Below are 25,136 nucleotides of genomic sequence, written 5' to 3'. Positions count from 1 at the left end.
TTTAACACACACGAAAAAATGTGCTGCTTAGAAGACCACCTTTTTCTTTTATCACTGTTACGCATTTGTTTTTATTACGCTCGGACACCCTGTGTAAAAAGGAGGCTTTTATTTTGTAGACACCCACGGGAAGTGGTGCGCTGGTGCGTTTTACTTCTCCTGTTGTGAGTTGGGTGGACTGGACTGGACTCTCGGCTGTTTTTTTTTTACCTGTGCGGCTCAAGTTGTTGAGCAGAAACAATGCTGCATTCGAGGATAGTCGGAAGTGGGACTTTTCCGAGTTCAAACCAGGAAGTGTGTACGGGAACGCCCCCCTTGAACTCGGAAATTCCACTGGTGAAGTCGGAAGAAAAAAAAAAAAAGGACTCCGACTTCACCAAAGCCAAAGACGTGATTGATCAGTTGCCATTGACAAGACGATTGCTAATAAATTGAAGCGAACATCGCAAAGACTTGAAAGTTGCCTTCAACTTGTTCCTCATCGTCGTCATCTTCGCCAGTCTTGCAATTATGCAAAGCGACCGCCGGTCCAAAGCAATTTCGCCATGCAAATGTTGCAATTCCCCAACTGATGGCGTCCAAAATCAGAATCGGCCGCATGTGACCCGGCGTCAGGCGACGGCGCCCGCGCTCGTCCAAAACGCGCACGTTTCAATCACTTTTGGTCTTGGAGGAAATCACTTGACGTTTTGGGGGCTTCCCGAACGCTCCAGCTGGGGTGGGCAACACGCGGCGTGGGGGCCACCTCGCGACCGCCGCGTGCTCGCGACCGCTTCGTGCAACAACGTGTTTACGTTTTGGCCATTTGACAGGGATTTCAGTCAAAGATTTTTCTACGCTTGTTTTTTACTACATATTTGGAATAAATATTCTAGCACAAAAAAAAAAACATGATCAAAAGCTGTAATAATAATAATAATAATAATAATAATAATACTACATTCTTTCCCTATAATTATCTCAACTTCAATTAAGATTAAAAAAAAATAACAAAATCAAGTAAACAACTTTATACAAATGCAATTGTATTTTCATATTGGTAATTACTTATTAGAATTAGTTTTAAGTGAATTTTAAGTGAGTTTATCTTAATTAGATAATTGATTCATTTTTAATAAAACAAACCAATTTAACACACATTTAAATGCAATGAAAATTACATAAAATATTGGCAAAATAAGTGTATGTCACAATTTGGTAAATTCAATATTCTTTTTCTAAAATCTATACTACTAATCAGTCCATGTGTAGGTGATATTGTTAATTAATTAATTAATTAATTAATTAATTTTTACAAATGATTTAAGTTGCAGTCTTTGACGATGGATTGTTAATGGTAGCACAAACATGCTCTTTTTGTGGGGTCAAAGGTACAAAGTTTCGGCCTAACACATTTTTTACATTGAGTTGATTTACTGTAAATAATAGAAAACAATTTTAGGTATACACATGTAATAAATATTGATTTATTGTATTAAATAATTGTTCACTTTTCTAATAAATTCTAAAATGCATAAATAACCTTTGAGTCTAGATTATGAACAAAATATGAAATATTTTATTCACAAAAAAAATAATACATGTTTGTCCATGGACAGTATATACGCAACAGCACAATTGTGCTGAATTAAAAAAACAAAAAGAAAAAAAAAACAAGAAAAAAAAAACACCCACGTAAGACATTGACACGACAACTTTATTGACACCAATAGAACAAAATAGCTTTTCTGTACAATGTGCTGATGCGGACCGTGCGTGTGCATGCGCGATTGTACGCCACACCGACATCAAATCGATCGATCGAATCACCAGCAGAGAACGATCCAACGCTTTCCTTTTGATCCCGGCCACAGACGATAGATACGATATCAATACCGACGATCTATTGACGACCTGATTTCAGAAGCCATGCACAAGAAAAGCAGTCAAGTGGCAAATGCTGGAAATCACGCGGCTAATACGGCAAAACAATTTGCAGGAATACCACAAAAACGGGATTTTTTATTTTTTTTTCTCATGGACTAAATCAAAGCGTGACGATGGCAAAAAAAAAAAAAAAAAAAAAAAAAAAAAAAAAAAAAAAAAGCCTGGAAGAGCATTTGGATTAGGGCCCGACGCATACGGATTTTGGGACTCCGATAAAAAAAAAAAAAAAATCAAATCGTTAGATTAATAACAAAATATATATTCTAACGAAAACAACTCATTTTTTGGTCCTTTACAACAATCATGCTATAAATTAAAGGCAGAACATTTGATTCTTTTACAACTGTTGAACTTTAATATCAAGTGAAAAATCACCAAACATCAGCTAATTTTTTTTTTTTTGCGCCACAACTTAGACCCGATCATCTAAAACAGGGGTGTCCAAACTTTTTCCCCACATACAGAAAAATTGAAAGCTGCAAGGGCCACTTTGATTTTTTTTTTTAATGTTATTTATTAACACATTCATTGCCAGACCAGCAAAAAAAAATGCATCATTTGACGTCTTTTTCCGTCAATGGCAGTGAATGAGTTAAACATGGTAAAAATCAATGAAGCAATTATAAATGGTTGATGTCATGTACAGTTACTTATTGAAAACCGCTAACAGTCACAAGGCAAATAGTGACCTCTGTGTGCCACTAGTGCAACAAGTGGATGAAACTATTTTTATTTCTGAAACTGAATTATTAGCTGCAAATTTGTGTCTTTGCGTAGCTAGAAATGTTTAATCCACCCTCTTTTTTTTTTTTTTTTTTAAACAGCATTGAAAAATTATTTTTCGTATTTGCCACGGGGTCGCCAAAAAATGGATGGCGGGCCGCAAATGGCCCCCGGGCCGTAGGTTGGACACCGCTGATCTAAAATCTCGTCTACTCAGGAGCACCAGGGTTGCGTCAGCCGTTTCGTGGCGTAAACGTGGTCTACCAAACTCCCAAACACGCTAAGCTAGCCTTAGCCCGGCACGAAAATGGAGATCTGCCCGTTTTTATGGGGCCCATAATATCGGTCGGGCCCTAATTCTGGTCTTCCTTTTCAATACTGCGAAAAAAACAACAACCAAGATAAAAAAAAAACAAAAAAAAAAAAACATCTCATGCTGACACCTCGTATTAAAGCTATCACATTGATTTTTGCACAACTATCATAGCAAAAACATTTCCGTGTTTGGAAATGAAGACGGCGCATCGAAACCTCAACTAGTTTTAAGGAATACCAAAGAGAAACCATACATTTGCAATTTCTGAAAAAAATTGTGCGTGAATGCTGAAAGGCAAAAAACAAACATTGATGCATGTGGAATGATTTTTTTTTTTTTTTTTTGACTGATGTGGACTGATATGAGACGGAACGAGCTGAGTATGTTGACGTTGGAATGGTTGGAATCGGTCAATGTATGTGACAGCCGGAGGTGATTATAGCTGCTTGCAGCTCTAGTTAGGGCCCGAGCAGCAACTGTCACTATTGTTTTCTTGAAACAACTCATACCGGAAACTTGACTCACAGGGAGTAAATGGTGCATTTTTTTTGGTGGAAAAAAAAGCTGAATTTTGGAAAAACTGAATATTTGGAAAGAGAAAAATATTAACCATCACGGCGTGAATTTTCACAATATGCTCAGGCTTCCCACAATGAAATATGATTGTAGTGTCATCTGCTACTGTGCATAAATGCTACATCGTCTCCATTTGCTATTTGTTATGAATAAAAAAACAACAACAAAAAACTAAACTCCTCACGTGTTCCGTTCAATTGAAAACACTCAATTTATGCCTTGGGGGAGGTCACTGAGAGAACCAGAACGAAAAGCACGTCAAAAGATGAAGAGAAGAAAAACCTTGGATGGAAAAACGTCACGCTACGCAAAGAGACGAGCTCGACTAAGAACTGGAGAAGATGAAGAGGAGGAGGAGGAGGAAGAGCGCTCGTCAGACCGCAAACCAACCGAGGGCGGGGAGAAGGAAGATGGCCGCTCCCTCTCGCTCGTTGGCTGTTTGGTTGGTTGCTTCCTACTGCGGAAGCGCTTTGAGGATGGCGTTGACTTCTTCGGCCACCGTCGTCAGCGCAAACGCAAATTGATCCTGCGCAAAGAAAAAACATTTAAAAAAAAAACAAAAAAAAAAAAAAACACTTGATGTGATGTGTCCCTAATCAAGTGTCCCGTGCGCTGTCCAGCTTTCTGACTTTCTGACCTTGGTGTGCACCATGCCGGGCCGCTGGTCTCGCAGGTGCTCCAGCGTGGCCGCCATGTCCATTTCCTTGGCGCCTGCGCACACAAAAAAAGGAAAGTTTTTTGTGACATTTTCATCATTTTCATAAATCTCAAAAGTTTCCCAATGAACATATACAGCCTGAAATTTTTATGCTGATTAAAACTAAAATTGGCATTCTAAAATTGAAGTCAAGTTTTTTTCTAGCACGTCAAGTTTTTTTTTTACTCCACAAGCCACAGCTTACCAAAAATACACCAATTAGCTGTAGTAAGACTGTAGCAAGAAAAAGCAAAAATACACCAATTAGCTGTAGTAAGACTGTAGCAAGAAAAAGCAAAAATACACCAATTAGCTGTAGTAAGACTGTAGTAAAAAAAAAAAAAAAAATCCAGTAATTATCTGTAGTTAAAAAAAGCAAACTTCCATTAATTAGCTGTAGTTAAAAAAAAAAAAAAGCTAAATTCCAGAAAGACTGTAGCAACAAAAAAGCAAAAATCCACCAATTAGCTGTAGTAAGAAAAAAGCAAAATTCCACTAATTGCCTGTCGTTAAATTCCACAGATTAGCTATAAAAACAATGTAGCAAAAAAAAAAGCAAAAATCCTCCAATTAGCTATAGTAAGACTGTAGCAAGAAAAAACAAAAATTCACTAATTATTTGCAGTAAAAAAAAAAAAAAAGAAGCAAACTTCCACTAATTAGCTGTAGTTATAAAAAAAAATAAAAATCCATTGATTAGCTATAGAAAGACTGGAGCAAGAAAAAACAAAATTCCGCTAATTATCTGTAGTTAAAAAAAGCAAATTTCCACTAATTAGCTGTAGTTATTAAAAACCCCCAAAATAAATTCCACTGATTAGCTGTAGAAAGACTGTAGCAAGAAAAAGCAAAAATCCTCCAATTAGCTGTAGTAAGACTGTAGTAAGAAAAAACAAAATTCTACTAATTATCTGTAGTTTTAAAAAAAAAAAAAATCCACTAATTGGCTGTAACAAAACAAAAAGCCAAAATTCCATTGATTGGTTGTAGAAAGACTAGTAAAAAAAAAAAAAATTCCACTAATTATTTGTAGTTAAAAAAAAGCAAACTTCCACTAATTAGCTGTAGTTATAAAAAAAAATAAAAAATAAAAAATCCATTGATTAGCTATAGAAAGACTGGAGCAAGAAAAACCAAATTTCGCTAATTATCTGTAGTTAAAAAAAGCAAATTTCCACTAATTAGCTGTAGTTATTAAAAAAAACCAAAATAAATTCCACTGATTAGCTGTAGAAAGACTGTAGCAAGAAAAAGCAAAAATCCTCCAATTAGCTGTAGTAAGACTGTAGTAAGAAAAAACAAAATTCTACTAATTATCTGTAGTTTAAAAAAAAAAAAAATCCACTAATTGGCTGTAACAAAACAAAAAGCCAAAATTCCATTGATTGGTTGTAGAAAGACTAGTAAAAAAAATAAAAATTCCACTAATTAGCTGTAGTTAAAAAAGAAGCAAAATTCCACTGATTAGCTGTAGAAATATTCTTTTATACATACTTAAAAAAAAAAAATGTTTACTTGAATCTTGATAGAATTGATTCATTAACAACGCTGGGAACAATTTAAAAAAAAAAAAATCTGTTGAGTTTCATTTTTTATGCTAATTAAAACTAAAATTGTCATTCAAAAATTGCAGTTTTCTTTTCCGGCACGTCAAGTTTTTTTCCCTCCACTGATTAACTGTAGAAAGACTGTAGCAAGAAAAAGTCAAAATCCACCAATTAGCTGTAGAAAGACTGTAGTAAGGGAAAAGCTTCCTTTTTTTTCTCACCTGTCAGATCTTGCTCAACAAAAACTGTAATTATTGAATACATTATAAATTACAACACAATCAGGAATTTTGAGTGAAATCACTGATCGGCAACCGGCGTGTGTGTTGGCGGGGGCGGAGTGACTTTCGAGGGGACCCCTCTGACCCCCCCCCCCCCCCACCCCCACCCCCACCCCCTCCCCCTCCAGAGGGGTTCGAGTTCGTGTCTGGAAAATAATAGGCTGACAAAATCCAATCAAAATGTGATGAAAAGCTTGCCGCTATGTGATGGGTTTTATTCCAGGAGGAGGGGCTGCGAGAAAAAAAAAAGGGGGGGGGGGGGATTAGGGTCCTAAAGGAGTGAAAAACTCAGTTCCAGGTCTGTTGCAGATTTTTTTTTTTTTTTTTTTTTTTTTTTTATTTGCACTCCTGCCAACTATTTTGTTTTCCCTCTGGTTCATTGATTATGGCCACAAGATGGCGCCATACTATTTCCTTTGACACACTGCACGTTTGAAAGAAGAACATTGAATATATATACATATATATATATATATATATATATATATATATATATATATATATATATATATATATATATATATATATATATATATTTGACATACACGCCTGTGCAAGCCGTTGAAATCACAGGGCGGCCATCTTGCTCCTCCCACCTCCACAAGATCTCACGGTCACTATTTTTACAGTTAAAAATAATCATAATAATAATAATAATAACAATAACTGAACAAGTGGACACGATGTGCCGCTTTTTCTTCCATCGCTCGGTTCCTTTATGAGACCCCAAAATTAGATTTCGTAGAGGCATCTTTTGTTGAATTACAGTTATAATTCTTTTCCTCCTGTAAACATCATGAAGCACATGATTTATACATGTATTTAAGACATTGGTGTCTAAACTACGGCCCGGGGGCCATTTGCGGCCCGCCATCTATTTTTTAGTGGCCCACGAATCTGCTAAAAATGGCATTTGACTCAGTTAAAAAAAAAAAAACACAAGTGCTATTAAAGTTTATTTTAGTTAACTAAAACTAGCGAAATAACTAAAATTCAAAACTACAATTTCGTGAACGAAATAAAATAAAAACAAGGATGCTTTTTAAAAAAAAGAAAACTAAGTACATTTTATGTTTACAAAACTAACTAAAAATAAAACTAACTATAATTATAGCAAAGATTTGTCCTTCGTTTTAGTCTTTGGTAATTAATTGAATGCATGAGCCGTTGGGGATGATTTTAAATGTGATTTTTAGTAGATTTATTTTGTTATAAACCAGAATGACGTTGCAACCATGTTTTTTTAAATATTGTGCACAAGTAATACACATTAAAAAAAACAAAACTAAAACTAATACTGAAACTAACTAAACTTATTTATTAAAGAACTAAAACTAATAAAAAACTAACAGAACCACCCTGAAAACTAATTAAAACTAACTAAATGAAAAAAAACAACAACTCAAAACTAAATAAAAACTAAAATGAAAAATTCCAAAACTACAATAACCCTACTGCCATATTACAAATAAAATTGGTTTAGATACTGTAGCATTTTTCTAAATATGCAAAAGTACAAATAAATTATTTGTACCATTTTGCTCATTTAAACATTTCGTTTTGTCCGCCGCATAAACGCGCGAATCAAAAAAAAAAAAAATTGCAAATCGTAAGTTTGAAGGGATAAAGTGCAGAGAATTCCGACTGTGTGAGTTTGAAAGCAAGGCAACGTTCCCACCTTTGGCCATCCGGTTGAGGACCATGTCGACGAGGATGTACGTCCCGCTTCGCCCGGCGCCGTCGCTGGACAGGAAAGACAAACGGAAATCGTCAATATTATTCAGAAGGCGGCGCACACGCGCGGAAATCGTTCGGCAAAATATCGGCAATAGAAAGAGTTTGCATGCTTGCACGCGTACTTTTAGACAGATGACTGATTTCAAAATAATGCACATGAATAATCTTTTTTTTTTTTTAAATACATTTTAAATATTTATTTATTTCATTTTTATGTGAATTAAATTAAGCTCTTGTTTCATTTACTTTGAGTTGACTTTTTATCATTTATTTATTTACATTTTTTTTTAATTTATGTCCATGCAGCATTCCTCACATAATTAACATAAAACAAAATGGTTGACAAAGAGTGTACGGAAAACGACACAATACGGTTTACGGAGTTTTTGTTTTTGTTTTTGTTTTTTTTGTGCTGAAAAGCCACCACGTAGTCAAAGAAAGTGCAGTGACATTGTGCTGTCACACCCCCTTGCTTTTATTTTGAAGGTCTGACTTTTGGATGTTGTGCCGAATAATCCGCATTGATCGCGGCAAACAAACGGGTGAGTCGCGACTGAAAAATAAAATAATAAGAAATATAGGACAACATTTAGATTAAGAAAAAAAAATGGTACCTCATTTTATATATTATATTATATATATTTATATATTTTTTGATCATTCACGTCAGCCTTGAAAACGTTCCATTTCATGTTTCATTGTAATTCGCAGCTCTAGTTAGGGCCCGAGCAGCTGCCGCTGCCATCTGCTGGCCATAGTTGGTTAGTTTTTGATTTCACAACTCATTGACCCGGCTGCGCTGCACTTGGACGTTGCACTGACCACTGATATATTTAAAAAAAAAAAAAAAAAAAAAAAAAAAAAAAGTGGTACCCATGTTGTTTATGTAGCAAAAGAAAAAAAAATCTATATATATATATATATATATATATATATATATATATATATATATATATATATATATATTTTTTTTTTTTTTTGCCTAAATCATCTCCTAATGATGCAAATGGTTGATTTTTTTTTTGTATTTCCCGTAAAACCGGGAAAAAATAAAATAGGCGATAATTTTAATTAACTCTTTGACCGCCAAAAACGTTTAATAATGTTTAGTAAAATCACGATGTATGCCGCCATAAACGTTAAGTGACGTCAACTACTTTTTTTTTTTTTTTTAAATAATATATCAGTGGTCAGTGCAACGTCCAAGTGCAGCGCAGCCGGGTCAATGAGTTGTGAAATCAAAAACACCCACTAACTATGGCCAGCAGATGGCAGCGGCAGCTGCTCGGGCCCTAACTAGAGCTGCAAATTACAATGAAACATAACGCAATCTCATGAAATACAACGATTTCAAGGCTGACGTGAATGATCACAGCCTTTGTAACATTAAACCTAATTTGACGGAGCGTCACTAAACAAAAAATATTCGTATCAAAGTCACTGTTGTGGAGAAAATTTATCTTTTTCTTTCCAATTTTGGCTCAATGTGACTCAAATGACCAATTTTCAAATGGTGATTACTAAAGAACGGAATAAGGTAGAAACATGCTTTTTTTCTCTAATGAAAGAATGGAATGCGATCTTTCGTGTGGTAGCCATGTTGTTTATGTAGCAAAAGATCACAATATTTTGTTTGCTTCCAAAAATGAGTTAAAATGCTCGAAATCCGCTGGCATTGGGGGTTGTTTTTTTTGTTATTTTGGAAACTCTGATCACTCTTGATGTGTGCGAAATGGAGGAAGCGCGCTGGCACGAGTCCCGTTTCCTTCCCGGCGCTTCCTTTGACTTGCCTGCAGTGCACGATGATGGGACAGGCGCGTCCGCGGTAACACTTGTTCACCTTCCTGCAAAACACAACAGCAACACAAGGAGGCGCTCAGCGGCCGCGTCTTTGGAAGCGCGACGTCAAAGAAACGCGAGGACGTGAAAAAAAAAAAAGACCTTGCCTCAAACTTGGGCAAAATTCTGCAAATTGCTGCCCGAGTATGGACTAGAACTTGGACAAGAGATTTTATTTATTTTTTTTGTTTCTCAAGCAAAGCAGGTGATTAGAGATAGACTGACCGATTATCGGCGCCAATATCGACCATTTTGACGAATATCGGTATCGACCTTTTTTTTAAATTTTTTTTTATTTTTTATTTTTTTCATTTTTTATTTTTTTGTGTTTCTCAAACAAAGCAGGTGATTAGAGATAGACTGACCGATTATCGGCGCCAATATTGGTCATTTTGACGAATATCGGTATCGGCCTTTTTTTTTTTTTTTTTTTTTTTTTTTTTTTTTTTAAATCTAAAACCATTTCAATCTCAGGGGAACTATTACATTTTCAGTTAACTTGAAATCTGGGAAACTTCAGATATTTTTTGTTTGACAATAAAACAAAGAAAGGTCAAAGTTTAAGATTTCAGGTCTTATTAAATTTTGGGAAAAAAAAATATTTACTGTAGAAAACGATATTGGAAAAGCATGCGATATAGTTGCTGAATATAGCGATGCCGATATGATTGCGATATTTATCATGTACCGAAATATGTGTGTAAAAGCCAACGCATGGAAGCCAGGAAGAGGAAAAAAATGAACACCAGGCACTCACCTCTGTGTGAAACAAATGCTGGCTCTACCTTTGCACCTCTTAGAGTATGCACCATTTTGACGGTGTATTAGCAGTAGTGCGAAAGGGGATAGCAGAAAGCCAGGACAGAGGGGAGGAAGTTTACGCGACGCAAGATGCGGATGTCATCTAATTATCAGGATTTCACACAGACACAGAAATATCCCAATGGTTGTGCGTGAAAGGCGCAGACAAATGACAGACAACTTCCATTTGTCAGTTTTGAGGAAACTGGCTGTGTGAAAGTGACTTGTCGTGTTGGCGTTGGGGGGTGAAAGGGGGTCGTGTCTCTCCCAACCGAGTGGGAGTTCGCTGCAGTCAAAAGTCACGTTGCCATGGCAACAGCTGGCGGGGGGTGTACAGAAGGGGTGCGCTCACGCCGCGCTAAGCCTTACGACTCGGCGGAGAACGACGAGTTGACAAAGGAGGTCACGTTGTTGCACGAGTGGTATTACGGTAGAGCTGGCCTTTTTTACCACCTGTGCCTTTCACACAAAAGTAAGATTTACCTTTTATCATGTTCCAGGGATTTAGATTTAGATTTACGCATCCACTGATCCACTGCTAATATAACATCAATCCAACCACCTGATTCACTTCCAGTGCCTTTCACACAGATCAGGAACCTCGCAAAAATCCGGCTTTGAGGGGCAGCGTGAAAGGGGCTACTGTGTGCTCGTCTATTTCATTCTTTCTATCAATAGTTCACGCAAAAATGGTGCTTCAAAGGCGAAACGGTAGAACCCAGTGGTGAAGGGGGATACTCAACGTCGGTGTTAAAATGTATACCCCAACACACCCTTTCACGCAGAGATACGTCATCCCGCATTTAGATTTTGAAGGTGTGATGGCTGAAGAGTTGTCTAACAGCAACAATTGTTTTCAACAAAACGGGGTGGGAGAAATGACACCCAAGACGGGTGTTAAATTTCACATCTCAGTTTGCCCTTTCACACAGAGACACGGCATCGCCACATTTGAACAATTACATGATGTTGTGACAGATAAAATAGACACTTTGATTGCTAAATTTATGTCTTGATCCAATTTCAAGTACATACCTTTCACACAGAGCTCAATCAGTATCTACTGTAATTTCCTTTACATTTCACACAGAACCTGGTGAAGCAGACCATTGTGCGCTTTCACGCGTTGACTGAATTCCACAATTTCAGTCTCAGCGGCGTATGAAAATTTCGGACAGTAACACAACAGGGATGGTGAAGTGATCGTGTTAATCTTCACGCCCCCATCACAACATTTTCCCGTATCCCCTTTCACGCAGCCGTCATTCCGCCTCTGATTTGATATACCGGGAAGCTGGCAAAATGGAGGGTCACCCCCCCCACCTTAATTTGGTTGGAACCGGCAACCCGGTAAGTAAACAAAGCTGAGAATAATCCGGCTTTTGACGGACGGCGTGAAAGGGGCTCAGGCGAGCGTGCGGGCGTGCGAGAGGAAGGCGGTACAAGCATGAGTAAGCAAAAAAGAAGGAGAGCGCTCATCTTGGGTCAGCGGGCACAGCGAGGAGGAAAAAAGGTGGGGGGGGGGTTAGTTTGAGGGTTTGGGGGCGGGGTTAAGGGGTTGGTGAGGTTTGGGGGGGTCCATGCGGCCCCCTCAAGTTGCAGAATCACAGTCTCCAATGATCACTTTTGTGACTATGCAACTGGGCTCATATTACTAGCTGCAACATCACAAAAATGACACTGGCAACCGCTAGTTAGCTGGTAAAAGGGTGCGGTTTGGTGGGATTAACATGCTGTTTGGGGGGGGGGGGGGGGGGGGGGGCTTGTTTCCATGGTAATCATGCCAACCTGTTTCTTACAGCATCATCTCCCATGAATGCTAATAAGAAGTTTTGAAAAATTCAGCCCTCAAAGACAGTTTGACGTAGCAACATGAAATTTGGTACACAGGTCAATTATAAGTGGACTCACAAAAAAAGTCTCTGGAAGCCATCCCAGGAAATAAACAGGAAGTCTGCCATTTTGGTTTATGATGCCATTTTAAGATGATAAAACAAAACTAGTTAACCATATCGTCGTTTTGAAAATTCAGCCCCCAAAACCAGTTTGACGTAGCAACATGAAATTTGAAAGACATATTAATCATGTTTTAGACCAACAAAAAAGTCTCTGGAAGCCATCCCGGGAAATGAACAGGAAGTCTGCCATTTTAGTTTAAGACGCCATTTTAGGATGACAAAACGAAACTAGTCAACCATATCGTCGTTTTGAAAATTCAGCCCTCAAACATAGTTTGACGTAGCAACATGAAATTTGGGAGACATATCGATCATGTGTGGACCAACTAAAAAGTCTCTGGAAGCGATCCCGGGAAATAAACAGGAAGTCTGCCATTTTGGTTTAAGACGCCATTTTAGGATGACAAAACAAAACTAGTCAACCACACCAACGTTTTGAAAATTCAGCCCCCAAAACCAGTTTGACGTAGCAACATGAAATTTGAGAGACATATCAATCATGTGTGGACCAACAAAAAAGTCTCTGGAAGCCATCCCGGGAAATGAACAGGAAGTCTGCCATTTTGGTTTATGACGCCGTTTTAGGATGATGAAGCAAAACTAGTCAACCACACCAACGTTTTGAAAATTCAGCCCCCAAAACCAGTTTGACGTAGCAACATGAAATTTGAGAGACATATCAATCATGTGTGGACCAACAAAAAAGTCTCTGGAAGCCATCCCGGGAAATGAACAGGAAGTCTGCCATTTTGGTTTATGACGCCGTTTTAGGATGATGAAACAAAACTAGTCAACCACACCAACGTTTTGAAAATTCAGCCCCCAAAACCAGTTTTACATGGCAACAAGGAATTTGGTAGACATGTCTATTATGTGTGGACCCACAAAAATGTCTGGGAATGACATAGGAAGTCTACCATTTTGATTTGAAGCAATCAATTCCATGTCATAAAAACAGAATTTCTAATAAAAGTCAATAAGTTTTTAAAAATTCAGCCCCTGCAAGCATTTTCACTTAGCAACACGAAATTTGGTAGCAATGTCTATCATGAGTAGCACCACAAAAAAGTCTCAAGAAGTCACGCTTGAAAAGAAACAGGAAGTTGGCCATTTTGGTTTGAAGTAAGCCTGAAAGGTCATCCATCTGGTACCAAACGCTCCTACCCGAGTACAGATTAGAACTCGAGTACTTCCTTCACTGACCTCCTCTTTTATAAAACACTAAATTCTCAGTCAGTTTTAATTGCTAAATCATGGAGTCCCTACCTGCGAAAGTCCAGGAGTGTGCGACTGGTCTCGGGCACGTTCTGGTTGAGCCAGGTCAGGAAGTGGAACTGCGTGACGGTCCGCGTCTCATTGGTCTGCATGTTCTTCAGGTAGAAACTCCGCACCAGGAAGTCGTCGCACCAGATGTGCTCCGACACCAGGTTGACCTGCAACGCAACAACAACTGCAACTCTGGCAACCGTTAAAAAAAAAAAAACATTTCCCAAGACGCGCTATGCCAATCCGCAACAAATTCAAAAAGGAACGTGAGCGATCCGCGTTAATTTAAAAAATAAAATAAAATAAAAATATCCCGTAAATTATATATATTTTTTCATTTATTATGTTTTTTCATGTTGGTATGATTTTTACTTTATTATAAATTATTTTTTCATTCCTCATACATTCATTTACATTCATTTTTTTTCATTAAAAGTATATATATTTTTTTATTTTTTTATTACAGTATACACTACAGTATCGATTTTTTGTGTCTTTTCGTGTTTGTATGATTTTTACTTTATCATAAATGCTTTTTAAATTCATCATACCATCCATTCATCCATTTTCTTGACCGCTTATTACTCACAAGGGTCGCGGGGGGTGCTGGAGCCTATCCCAGCTGGCTCTGGTCAGTAGGCGGGGGGGACACCCTGGACTGGTTGTCAGCCAATCGCAGAAATTCATCATACATTAATTTACATTCATTTTTTTTTCATTAAATGTATGGTTTTTTTTTTGTTTTTTTTTGTTTTTATTACAGTATCCAGTACAGTATATATTTTTTCATTTATCACATGTTTTTTTGGTTTTGGTATGATTTTTACTTTAATTTGACTGCTTCTTCATTCATTATTTTTTTTATCATTTACAGTCATTTTTTTCCATTTGTTTTTTTATTTTTTATTTATTTATTCTCAGCACAGTATATATATATATATATATATATATATATATATATATATATGTATGTATAAATATTTTTTTCCATTTATGTTTTTTTTTTTTGTCATTTTTTCCATTAAAAGTATGTTTTTTTTTAATTTACTGATTACAGTATACAGCACAGTATATATTGTTTTAATTTATTATATGTTTTTTTTTTCATTTTGGTATGATTTTTTGTTGAAGAATATTTTTTTCACTCATCATTTGTTTTTTCATTTAGTCATTTTTTTTTCATTAAAATGTTTTTTTTGTTTGTTTTTTTTTGTTTATTTATTTATTGATTTTTTTATACTTGATATACAACAGCACAGTATATATTTTCTATCTCCAGACTGCAATGACGTGGCGGCGTCGTTGGAAAGGTCAGGTAAAAGGCGGGTTATCCAGACGAATCTGCCGATGCCCGTATGTCCCCGGTCGGACGTCGCGTTTGAGAGATACGCCCGTGCAAAGATCAACAAACATAAACAAACCAAAAAGCACGTTGTTTTAAAAAAAATAAAAATAAACGAGGGTAGACCGTTGTGACACCCTTCTAACTTGAACTATATCCCTCAAAAACTTAGCCGCAATTATGATAACGAATCGTTTCCTAACATTTTTTTTTCCCCCATATACCAAACGGATCCAAGGAAAGTCCAAAAAAAAAAAAAAAAAAAAAAAAGCACCCGGTCCAGATGGCCTACCTCGTAAATGTGATAGAGATTGGAGCCCTCGTCTGGCCAGTAGTGGTAGCACTGTTTCACGCCGCTTTCCACCAGCGGCGTCAGCATGACGATCACCACGCAGCCGTTCTCCCAAACCATCTGGGAAAAAAAAAAACAACAACAAAAAAACATACAAGGTCAGGAAGTGAGAAGGAAGTTTAGTTCCGACTTGCGATGGGACGGAAGCGTCACCTGCCAGAAGTCGGCCACGGTGGAGGGCAGCGGGCCTTGCGTGGCGATGTAGGCCGGGTTACGCGGGTCGTGGTCCATCTGCGTGGAACACAAAAGTATGAATTCATATCAGTGCAGTCATAACCACATCAAATTTAACATTAACAAAGCATTTTGTTCATCCAAAAAAAGATAAGAGAAATTTTTGATGTGAAATAGTTTTAGATCTGAAATATCCAACATTATTTGCTGACACAAAATATACTGTGGTAAAATCATTGTCCTGACAAAAACTAGACAAAAACGTTGCCAGTTTTTGTTGGCTCAAACTAGACGAATAAAGTTGTTTTCTTGTTGTTTTCAAAATAAAGACTAAAACGCTTGATTTATAGTCAACAAAAATTGACTAAATAAAAATGGGATGAGGTTGACTTACTATGATAAAAAAAAACAACAACTAACAAGCTAGATTGAAACAGGACTAAAACTGAGACTCCATTTAAAAATGGCGGATAAAATTAACACTCACATTCAACGTCGCATTCTTGCGTGCACATTTGAAGACACATTTGTTTTTGTGATGCGTACGACTGCACGAAACGATTCACGGCGATTCAAACGTAGCCGCCATCCGTCAGCCGTCAAGTCCTCGTCAAAATTCAAATGACAGACGGACGGCGTGCGCGAGGTGACGAGCTAGCTAGCTAGCCGCCACCGCCTATTAGCATGCAACTTGAAACGTGTACGCTTAAACGTAATTATGAGGCCAGTTTAGCTGCCGGCAATGACGCAGGCCAGACGGATGATTTTGGAGGCGTGCAAAATTGGTTGACGCCCCCCCGAGAAACCTTTGAGAGGCTCCAGGACTAACAAACGCGCTTGCCAGCAAATTCCAGCTTGTTGATCATTAATATGTCCAAAGATACAATTGAGAGAAAAAAAAGAAAAGAAAAGAAAAGAAACAGCTGCAGGTGAAATTCAAGCTTATTTGCATAGTTAATGTTCATTCACAGATGTGCACATTTGCAAAAATAAAAATTAAAAAAAATAATAATAATAATGCTCATTTTGGAGGGACACAACACGGAAGACAAATTCCAGACATTGCTTAGGCTTTGCAGAATGGAATTAACACTATTTATTTCCATCCATCCATCCATCCATCATCCATCCATCCATCCATCCATAAATCCATCTATCCATCCATCATCCATCATCCATCCATCCATCATCCACCCATACATCTATCCATCCATCATCCATCATCATCCATCCATCCATCATCCATCATCCATCCATCCATCCATCCATCCATCCGTCCATCCATCCATCATCCATCCATCCATCATCCACCCATACATCTATCCATCCATCATCCATCATCATCCATCCATCCATCATCCATCTATCCATCCATCATCCATCATCATCCATCCATCCATCCATCCATCATCCATCCATCCATCCATCCATCCGTCCGTCCATCCATCCATCCATCCATCCATCATCCACCCATACATCTATCCATCCATCATCCATCATCATCCATCCATCCATCATCCATCCATCCATCCATCCATCCATCATCCATCATCATCCATCCATCATCCATCCATCCATCATCATCCATCCATCATCCATCCATCCATCCATCCATCCATCATCCATCCATCCGTCCGTCCGTCCATCCATCCATCATCCATCCATCCATCATCATCCATCCATCCATCATCCATCCATCCATCCATCCGTCCATCCACATCATCCATCCATCCATCATCCACCCATACATCTATCCATCCATAATCCATCATCATCCATCCATCATCCATCCATCCATCATCCATCCATCCATCCGTCCATCCATCCATCATCCATCCATCCATCATCCACCCATACATCTATTCATCCATCATCATCCATCCATCATCCATCCATCCATCCATCATCCATCATCATCCATCCAACCATCATCCATCCATCCATCCATCCATCTATCCATCATCCATCCATCATCCATCCATACATCTATCCATCCATCATCCATCATCATCCATCCATACATCCATCATCCATCCATCAATCCATCCATCATCATCCATCCATCCATCCATCCATCTATCAATCCATCATCATCTATCCATCCATCCATCATCCATCTATCATCATCCATCCGTCCATCCATCCATCCATCCATCCATCCGTCCGTCCGTCCATGCATCCATCCATCATCCATCATCATCCATCCATCCATCCATCCATCCATCCATCCGTCCATCCATCCATCATCCATCCATCCATCATCCACCCATACATCTATCCATCCATCCATCCATCCATCCATCATCCATCCATCCATCATCCACCCATACATCTATCCATCCATCATCCATCATCATCCATCCATCCATCATCCATCCATCCATCCATCATCCATCCATCATCCATCATCATCCATCCATCCATCCATCATCCATCATCCATCCATACATCTATCCATCCATCATCCATCATCATCCATCCATACATCCATCATCCATCATCCATCATCCATCATCCATCATCATCCATCCATCCATCCGTCCATCCATAAATCCATCTATCCATCCATCATCCATCATCATCTATCCATCCATCCATCCATCATCCATCGATCATCATCCATCCATCCATCCATCCATCCGTCCGTCCATCCATCCATCATCCATCTATCCATCCATCATCCATCATCATCCATCCATCCATCCATCCATCATCCATCCATCCATCCATCCATCCATCATCATCCACCCATACATCTATCCATCCATCATCCATCATCCTCCATCCATCCATCATCCATCCATCCATCCATCCATCCATCATCCATCATCATCCATCCATCATCCATCCATCCATCATCATCCATCCATCATCCATCCATCCATCCATCATCCATCCATCCGTCCGTCCATCCATCCATCATCCATCCATCCATCATCATCCATCCATCCATCATCCATCCATCCATCCATCATCCATCCATCCATCCATCCATCCGTCCATCCACATCATCCATCCATCCATCATCCACCCATACATCTATCCATCCATAATCCATCATCATCCATCCATCATCCATCCATCCATCATCCATCCATCCATCCATCCGTCCATCCATCCATCATCCATCCATCCATCATCCACCCATACATCTATCCATCCATCATCCATCATCATCCATCCATCCATCATCCATCCATCCATCCATCATCCATCATCATCCATCCAACCATCATCCATCCATCCATCCATCCATCATCCATCATCATCCATCCATCTATCCATCATCCATCCATCATCCATCATCCATCCATACATCTATCCATCCATCATCCATCATCATCCATCCATACATCCATCATCCATCCATCAATCCATCCATCATCATCCATCCATCCATCCATCCATCCATCCATAAATCCATCTATCCATCCATCATCCATCCATCCATCATCCACCTATACATCTATCCATCCATCATCCATCATCATCCATCCATCCATCATCCATCATCCATCCATCCATCCATCCATCCATCCATCCGTCCATCCATCCATCATCCATCCATCCATCATCCACCCATACATCTATCCATCCATCATCCATCATCATCCATCCATCCATCATCCATCTATCCATCCATCATCCATCATCATCCATCCATCCATCCATCCATCATCCATCCATCCATCCATCCATCCGTCCATCCATCCATCATCCATCCATCCATCATCCACCCATACATCTATCCATCCATCATCCATCATCATCCATCCATCCATCATCCATCCATCCATCCATCCATCCATCATCCATCATCATCCATCCATCCATCATCATCCATCCATCATCCATCCATCCATCCATCCATCATCCATCCATCCGTCCGTCCATCCATCCATCATCCATCCATCCATCATCATCCATCCATCCATCATCCATCCATCCATCCATCCGTCCATCCACATCATCCATCCATCCATCATCCACCCATACATCTATCCATCCATAATCCATCATCATCCATCCATCATCCATCCATCCATCATCCATCCATCCATCCATCCGTCCATCCATCCATCATCCATCCATCCATCATCCACCCATACATCTATTCATCCATCATCATCCATCCATCCATCATCCATCCATCCATCCATCATCCATCATCATCCATCCAACCATCATCCATCCATCCATCCATCCATCTATCCATCATCCATCCATACATCTATCCATCCATCATCCATCATCATCCATCCATACATCCATCATCCATCCATCAATCCATCCATCATCATCCATCCATCCATCCATCCATCTATCAATCCATCATCATCTATCCATCCATCCATCATCCATCTATCATCATCCATCCGTCCATCCATCCATCCATCCATCCATCCGTCCGTCCGTCCGTCCATGCATCCATCCATCATCCATCATCATCCATCCATCCATCCATCCATCCATCCGTCCATCCATCCATCATCCATCCATCCATCATCCACCCATACATCTATCCATCCATCCATCCATCCATCCATCATCCATCCATCCATCATCCACCCATACATCTATCCATCCATCATCCATCATCATCCATCCATCCATCATCCATCCATCCATCCATCATCCATCCATCCATCCATCCATCATCCATCCATCCATCCATCATCCATCCATCATCCATCATCCATCCATACATCTATCCATCCATCATCCATCATCATCCATCCATACATCCATCATCCATCATCCATCCATCCATCATCCATCATCATCCATCCATCCATCCGTCCATCCATAAATCCATCTATCCATCCATCATCCATCATCATCTATCCATCCATCCATCCATCATCCATCGATCATCATCCATCCATCCATCCATCCATCCGTCCGTCCATCCATCCATCATCCATCTATCCATCCATCATCCATCATCATCCATCCATCCATCCATCCATCATCCATCCATCCATCCATCCATCCATCCATCATCCACCCATACATCTATCCATCCATCATCCATCATCCTCCATCCATACATCATCCATCCATCCATCCATCCATCCATCATCCATCATCATCCATCCATCATCCATCCATCCATCATCATCCATCCATCATCGATCCATCCATCCATCCATCATCCATCCATCCGTCCGTCCATCCATCCATCATCCATCCATCCATCATCATCCATCCATCCATCATCCATCCATCCATCCATCATCCATCCATCCATCCATCCGTCCATCCACATCATCCATCCATCCATCATCCACCCATACATCTATCCATCCATAATCCATCATCATCCATCCATCATCCATCCATCCATCATCCATCCATCCATCCATCCGTCCATCCATCCATCATCCATCCATCCATCATCCACCCATACATCTATCCATCCATCATCCATCATCATCCATCCATCCATCATCCATCCATCCATCCATCATCCATCATCATCCATCCAACCATCATCCATCCATCCATCCATCCATCATCCATCATCATCCATCCATCTATCCATCATCCATCCATCATCCATCATCCATCCATACATCTATCCATCCATCATCCATCATCATCCATCCATACATCCATCATCCATCCATCAATCCATCCATCATCATCCATCCATCCATCCATCCATCCATCCATAAATCCATCTATCCATCCATCATCATCTATCCATCCATCCATCATCCATCTATCATCATCCATCCGTCCATCCATCCATCCATCCATCCGTCCGTCCGTCCATCCATCCATCCATCCATCATCCATCCATCATCCATCATCATCCATCCATCATCCATCATCCATCTATCCATCCATCCATCATCCATCATCATCCATCCATCCATCATCATCCATTCATACATCCATCATCCATCCATCATCCATCCATCCATCCATCCATCCACCATGTATGTATATATATATATATATATATATATATATATATATATATATATATCCATCCATCCATCCATTTTCTTGACCGCTTATTCCTCACAAGGGTCGTGGGGGCTGCTGGCGCCTATCTCAGCTGGCTCTGGGCAGTAGGCAGGGGACACCCTGGACTGGTTGCCAACCAATCGCAGGATATATATATATATATATATATATATATATATATATATATATATATATATATATATATATATATATATATATATATGCTGATATTTAAGCGTTTGTTTCCAAAAATCTAACATAAAACTAATGTTGAGGCTCACCCTTGCCTCAGCAAGCCGGTAATTGAACAAAGTTTTTTTGTTTTTTTTTGCGTGTTGCAGCAAATCGAATGCACTTTTTTTATTTGGACATGTTCCAACAGATTGATTCCAACAAAAAAGACACAAACGGCATTTTGGATGCAAGTCTTGTTGCCTGGTCTGCCTGGAGGCGGGAAACGAGAGCCCATAAATCCCAACACGCAAAAAAAAAAAAAAAACATTCTCAGTTAGCACGGCTGAAAAGTCAACAAACGGGCCAAGGTAAAAAAAAAAAACAAGAAAAAAAAAAAACGATAATTTCCCGCGGGGGCGGATCCATTTGTTGTTCCTTCGTGCACTTACGATGGGGCTGGCGTTGATGTAGTCGGAGTTGCCTTGACAGTTTTCCAGTCGCAAGGTGATGCGAGAATGATCGTCTGGATGGGAAGAAAATGACGCAAATGGATGACTTTTTTTTTCTTTCCATAATTCATCACGCTTCTCTCAAATGTGCATTTTTTTAACGTTATAGACAAAATATGAATGATTTTTTTTTTTTTACGATAAAACGGTTATCTCTGTCCCCTTATTGTCAAATGTCAAATTGTTGAGACGGTTTGTTTTTAAAACATTGCTCATATTGTGATTAATATCAAAATAAAAACATAAAAATATTTTCGGTAATAAAACTACAATTTTAACAAAATTCACACTTTTTTTATATTTAGTTTTTTTATTGTAATTTAATTACATGAAAGACTTTTTCATTAAATTAATAACTTCCTTCTTGTAATATTTTTTTTTCTTGTTCACTTTTCATAACATTTACAAAAAATTAGGTTCTCGTAAATCTTTGCTGCAATATTAACACCAGTAAAAATTATTCTGGCAATATTCAGAATTCCACTGTCTCTAAATATTTGCATGAAATAATTTTCCAAAAAAAATATGTTGTCGGGACGATTTTAGTCTAGTGATATTTTTTTTGTCATAATATTTGATAGCCCATACAATTCTGACTTGTTCTTGATTATGAAAAAAAAAAAAACTTTGCAAATATTACAACTTCTTTTTGCATTAAAAAAATATTCATTCATACATTTTTCCCCTAAAATTGTCATTTTTTTTCCTCCTGGTAAAAACATGGTTATGATTTCTCTCGTGTTTTATTATGGTGATATTTGTATGAATGTGTGTTTTTTTTGTGCCAAGCCCAAAAAGCCTTGTGTGAAATAAAAGTATTGCTTCGACGCCTTCTAGTGGCCTCTCGGTGCCAAGGAACTATTTTGGAGTGCGTGTAAGAGCTCCATTCGGCCAGGCCGCAACAGAAATGTAGTGCTATGCCGCCCTCTTGTGGCAACTATAGGAAATTATAGACCTATAAAATTTTCAATGTATTATGAAATGAGAGAAAAAAAACTAAAATAAAACTAAAACCCTTCAAGTTGTGGACGATTGCATCCAGCTGGCGTTGGTGACCTTTTGCGTCTCTTTGGCCAAACATTTCTTGACATTTTCTCTGGCGAGCCTCGAGCGTTTTTATAATAAGAAGTCGAAACGATTGGTGATGAACTGCCGACAGGTCAGGCGGCCCCAACTTTCATTATGCTGCATTCCAGGACCGTCGGGAATCGGGGATATCCGAGTTGTTTTTTTCACCAGTTCCGACCCGAAAGCGTTCGAGGTGAAAGTAAACAACCAAAATGGCGGATAGTGGTAAAATTATTTTGGTCCTCAAAACTCATTTTGACCTCCAGCAAACTTAACTTATCGTAATTTTGCTTCATTTATTGTTTTGATCTTATTTCATGAGCATTCCATACAATTAAATAGTATAATTTCATGCAGGGAGATAGCGGCATACTGTCACGTCAGTGCTTCTCAAATAGTGGGGCGGGCCCCCCCAGGGGGTACGTTTGACCTCGGGGAACATGCTTTTTTATTTTTTTATTTTTTTATTTTTTAGTATTTTTTTTTTACGCTCCTAGAATAAAGTGCAATTGCACCTCCACTACATTAGGGGGCAGTGGCGCTCTCATTATTGGCAGAGTGTGTGCAGGGAGCATTCGCTCGGTGGTGGAGGGGTTTTGTTTGCACTGAGCATGCGCGCTTTACACACAGCAAAAAAAAAAAAAAAAAAAAAAAAAAATCAGCACAAATTCTTTTATATATTTTTGTTTTGCAGGTTAAAGTTTTTTTTTTTTTATTATTATTGTGCTCCTGAGTTAATGTTGGTGATCAGTTTGAATGCATTATTATTTATTGATTTCATGTAATTTTATTAACGACTGGTATCGGCAGTTGGTATCGGTATCGGTGAGTACTGAGGGTGTAATTGTGGAGTGTTATAATTGAAATTGCAATTGCATTTCGATTAATTGCACAGCCCTACTATAGATTATGGCAGATTTTCACGTGTGGAGTAGGGGCAAGCATTGCGTCATCGGAGGAGAGTGACGCAGGAGGCGAAAAATGACGCACGGTTTTCCAAGTCTCCGTAACTCCGGAACCATTTGCGTTCGCCAAATTTTTTTTTTTATAAAGCAGGGCGGGAGAAAAATATAAATAAAAAATGCCACGAAAATAGGATTAACTCATTTGTTCCCAATAATGTGTAAATACGTTTTTTTTATGTTTAAAGTGTCCCAAAGACGTATTTATACGTTTTGTTTTGTTTTTTCATGCTCGAGCATCCAGAAGGCCTCTCAACTGCAAAGAACGGTTGCGGAAATGGTAGTTATTACACAAACGGCCAGCAGGTGGCAGCAGAGCAAGGGAGATCAACCAGAGCCATCTAGAAAAAAAGCTAAATGACTTACAATTTTAAATCGATTTGTGAAAACTGATGAAACTTAGCTCTCTTCTAATGCTAATTGCTGCAAAACGGAAACAGATAGAAACATACTTTTTTTTCCTGATGAAAGAAGAGACTTTAATCTTTCTTTTGGTAGGTTCCACGTTTTTATAGCAAGAGAACACAATATTCTGTGGGCCTTGCAAAATCAGTCAAAATCCAGTAAAACAGCCGGGAGCGAATGGGATTGCGAAATGGCGGCCAGTCAATGAGTTAAAGATATCCTTACTTCTTTAATTTTTTTGAATCATTGATGAGGTGGAGCGTGACGTCGCCTCGCCGCACTTTTAATAACAAGAGCGATGGTCCGCGTTTCAAATATGGCCTTATAGGGAGACATTTTTCAACCTACAAATGCCAGAGGAAATAAAAACGTTGCATAGTCTTTTTTTTGAGAGAAAAAAAAAAGTTGTAATATTACATTTGGTGGAGGAAAAAAAAACACATTTTATAGCCGAAAGATGTAATGTTATCAGAAGGAAGTTGTATTAAAACTTATATTATAATATAT

The 25,136-nt window shown here is 38.7% G+C and overlaps 1 protein-coding gene across 1 annotated transcript in view; it reads right to left on the bottom strand.

The window, feature by feature from the left end:
* Positions 1 to 1,678: 1,678 nt before the first annotated feature.
* The window catches only part of LOC144013499 (receptor-type tyrosine-protein phosphatase N2-like), an 83,433-nt gene continuing 59,975 nt past the window's right edge, over positions 1,679 to 25,136 (bottom strand). The window contains exons 16-23 of the mRNA XM_077512460.1: positions 22,135 to 22,208; positions 15,515 to 15,592; positions 15,302 to 15,421; positions 13,668 to 13,834; positions 9,594 to 9,647; positions 7,745 to 7,809; positions 4,179 to 4,252; positions 1,679 to 4,067 (exon numbers count right to left, since the gene is read on the bottom strand). Of these exons, the coding sequence (XP_077368586.1) occupies positions 3,996 to 4,067; positions 4,179 to 4,252; positions 7,745 to 7,809; positions 9,594 to 9,647; positions 13,668 to 13,834; positions 15,302 to 15,421; positions 15,515 to 15,592; positions 22,135 to 22,208 (704 nt within the window). The 3' untranslated portion in view covers positions 1,679 to 3,995. The remainder of the gene's footprint in view (positions 4,068 to 4,178; positions 4,253 to 7,744; positions 7,810 to 9,593; positions 9,648 to 13,667; positions 13,835 to 15,301; positions 15,422 to 15,514; positions 15,593 to 22,134; positions 22,209 to 25,136) is intronic.

This window comes from Festucalex cinctus, chromosome 1, assembly GCF_051991245.1.
Source record: "Festucalex cinctus isolate MCC-2025b chromosome 1, RoL_Fcin_1.0, whole genome shotgun sequence".
Lineage (NCBI taxonomy): Eukaryota > Metazoa > Chordata > Actinopteri > Syngnathiformes > Syngnathidae > Festucalex > Festucalex cinctus.
The sequence above is the reverse complement of the archived record's forward strand: the minus strand, read 5'-3'. Positions and strand labels throughout refer to the sequence as shown.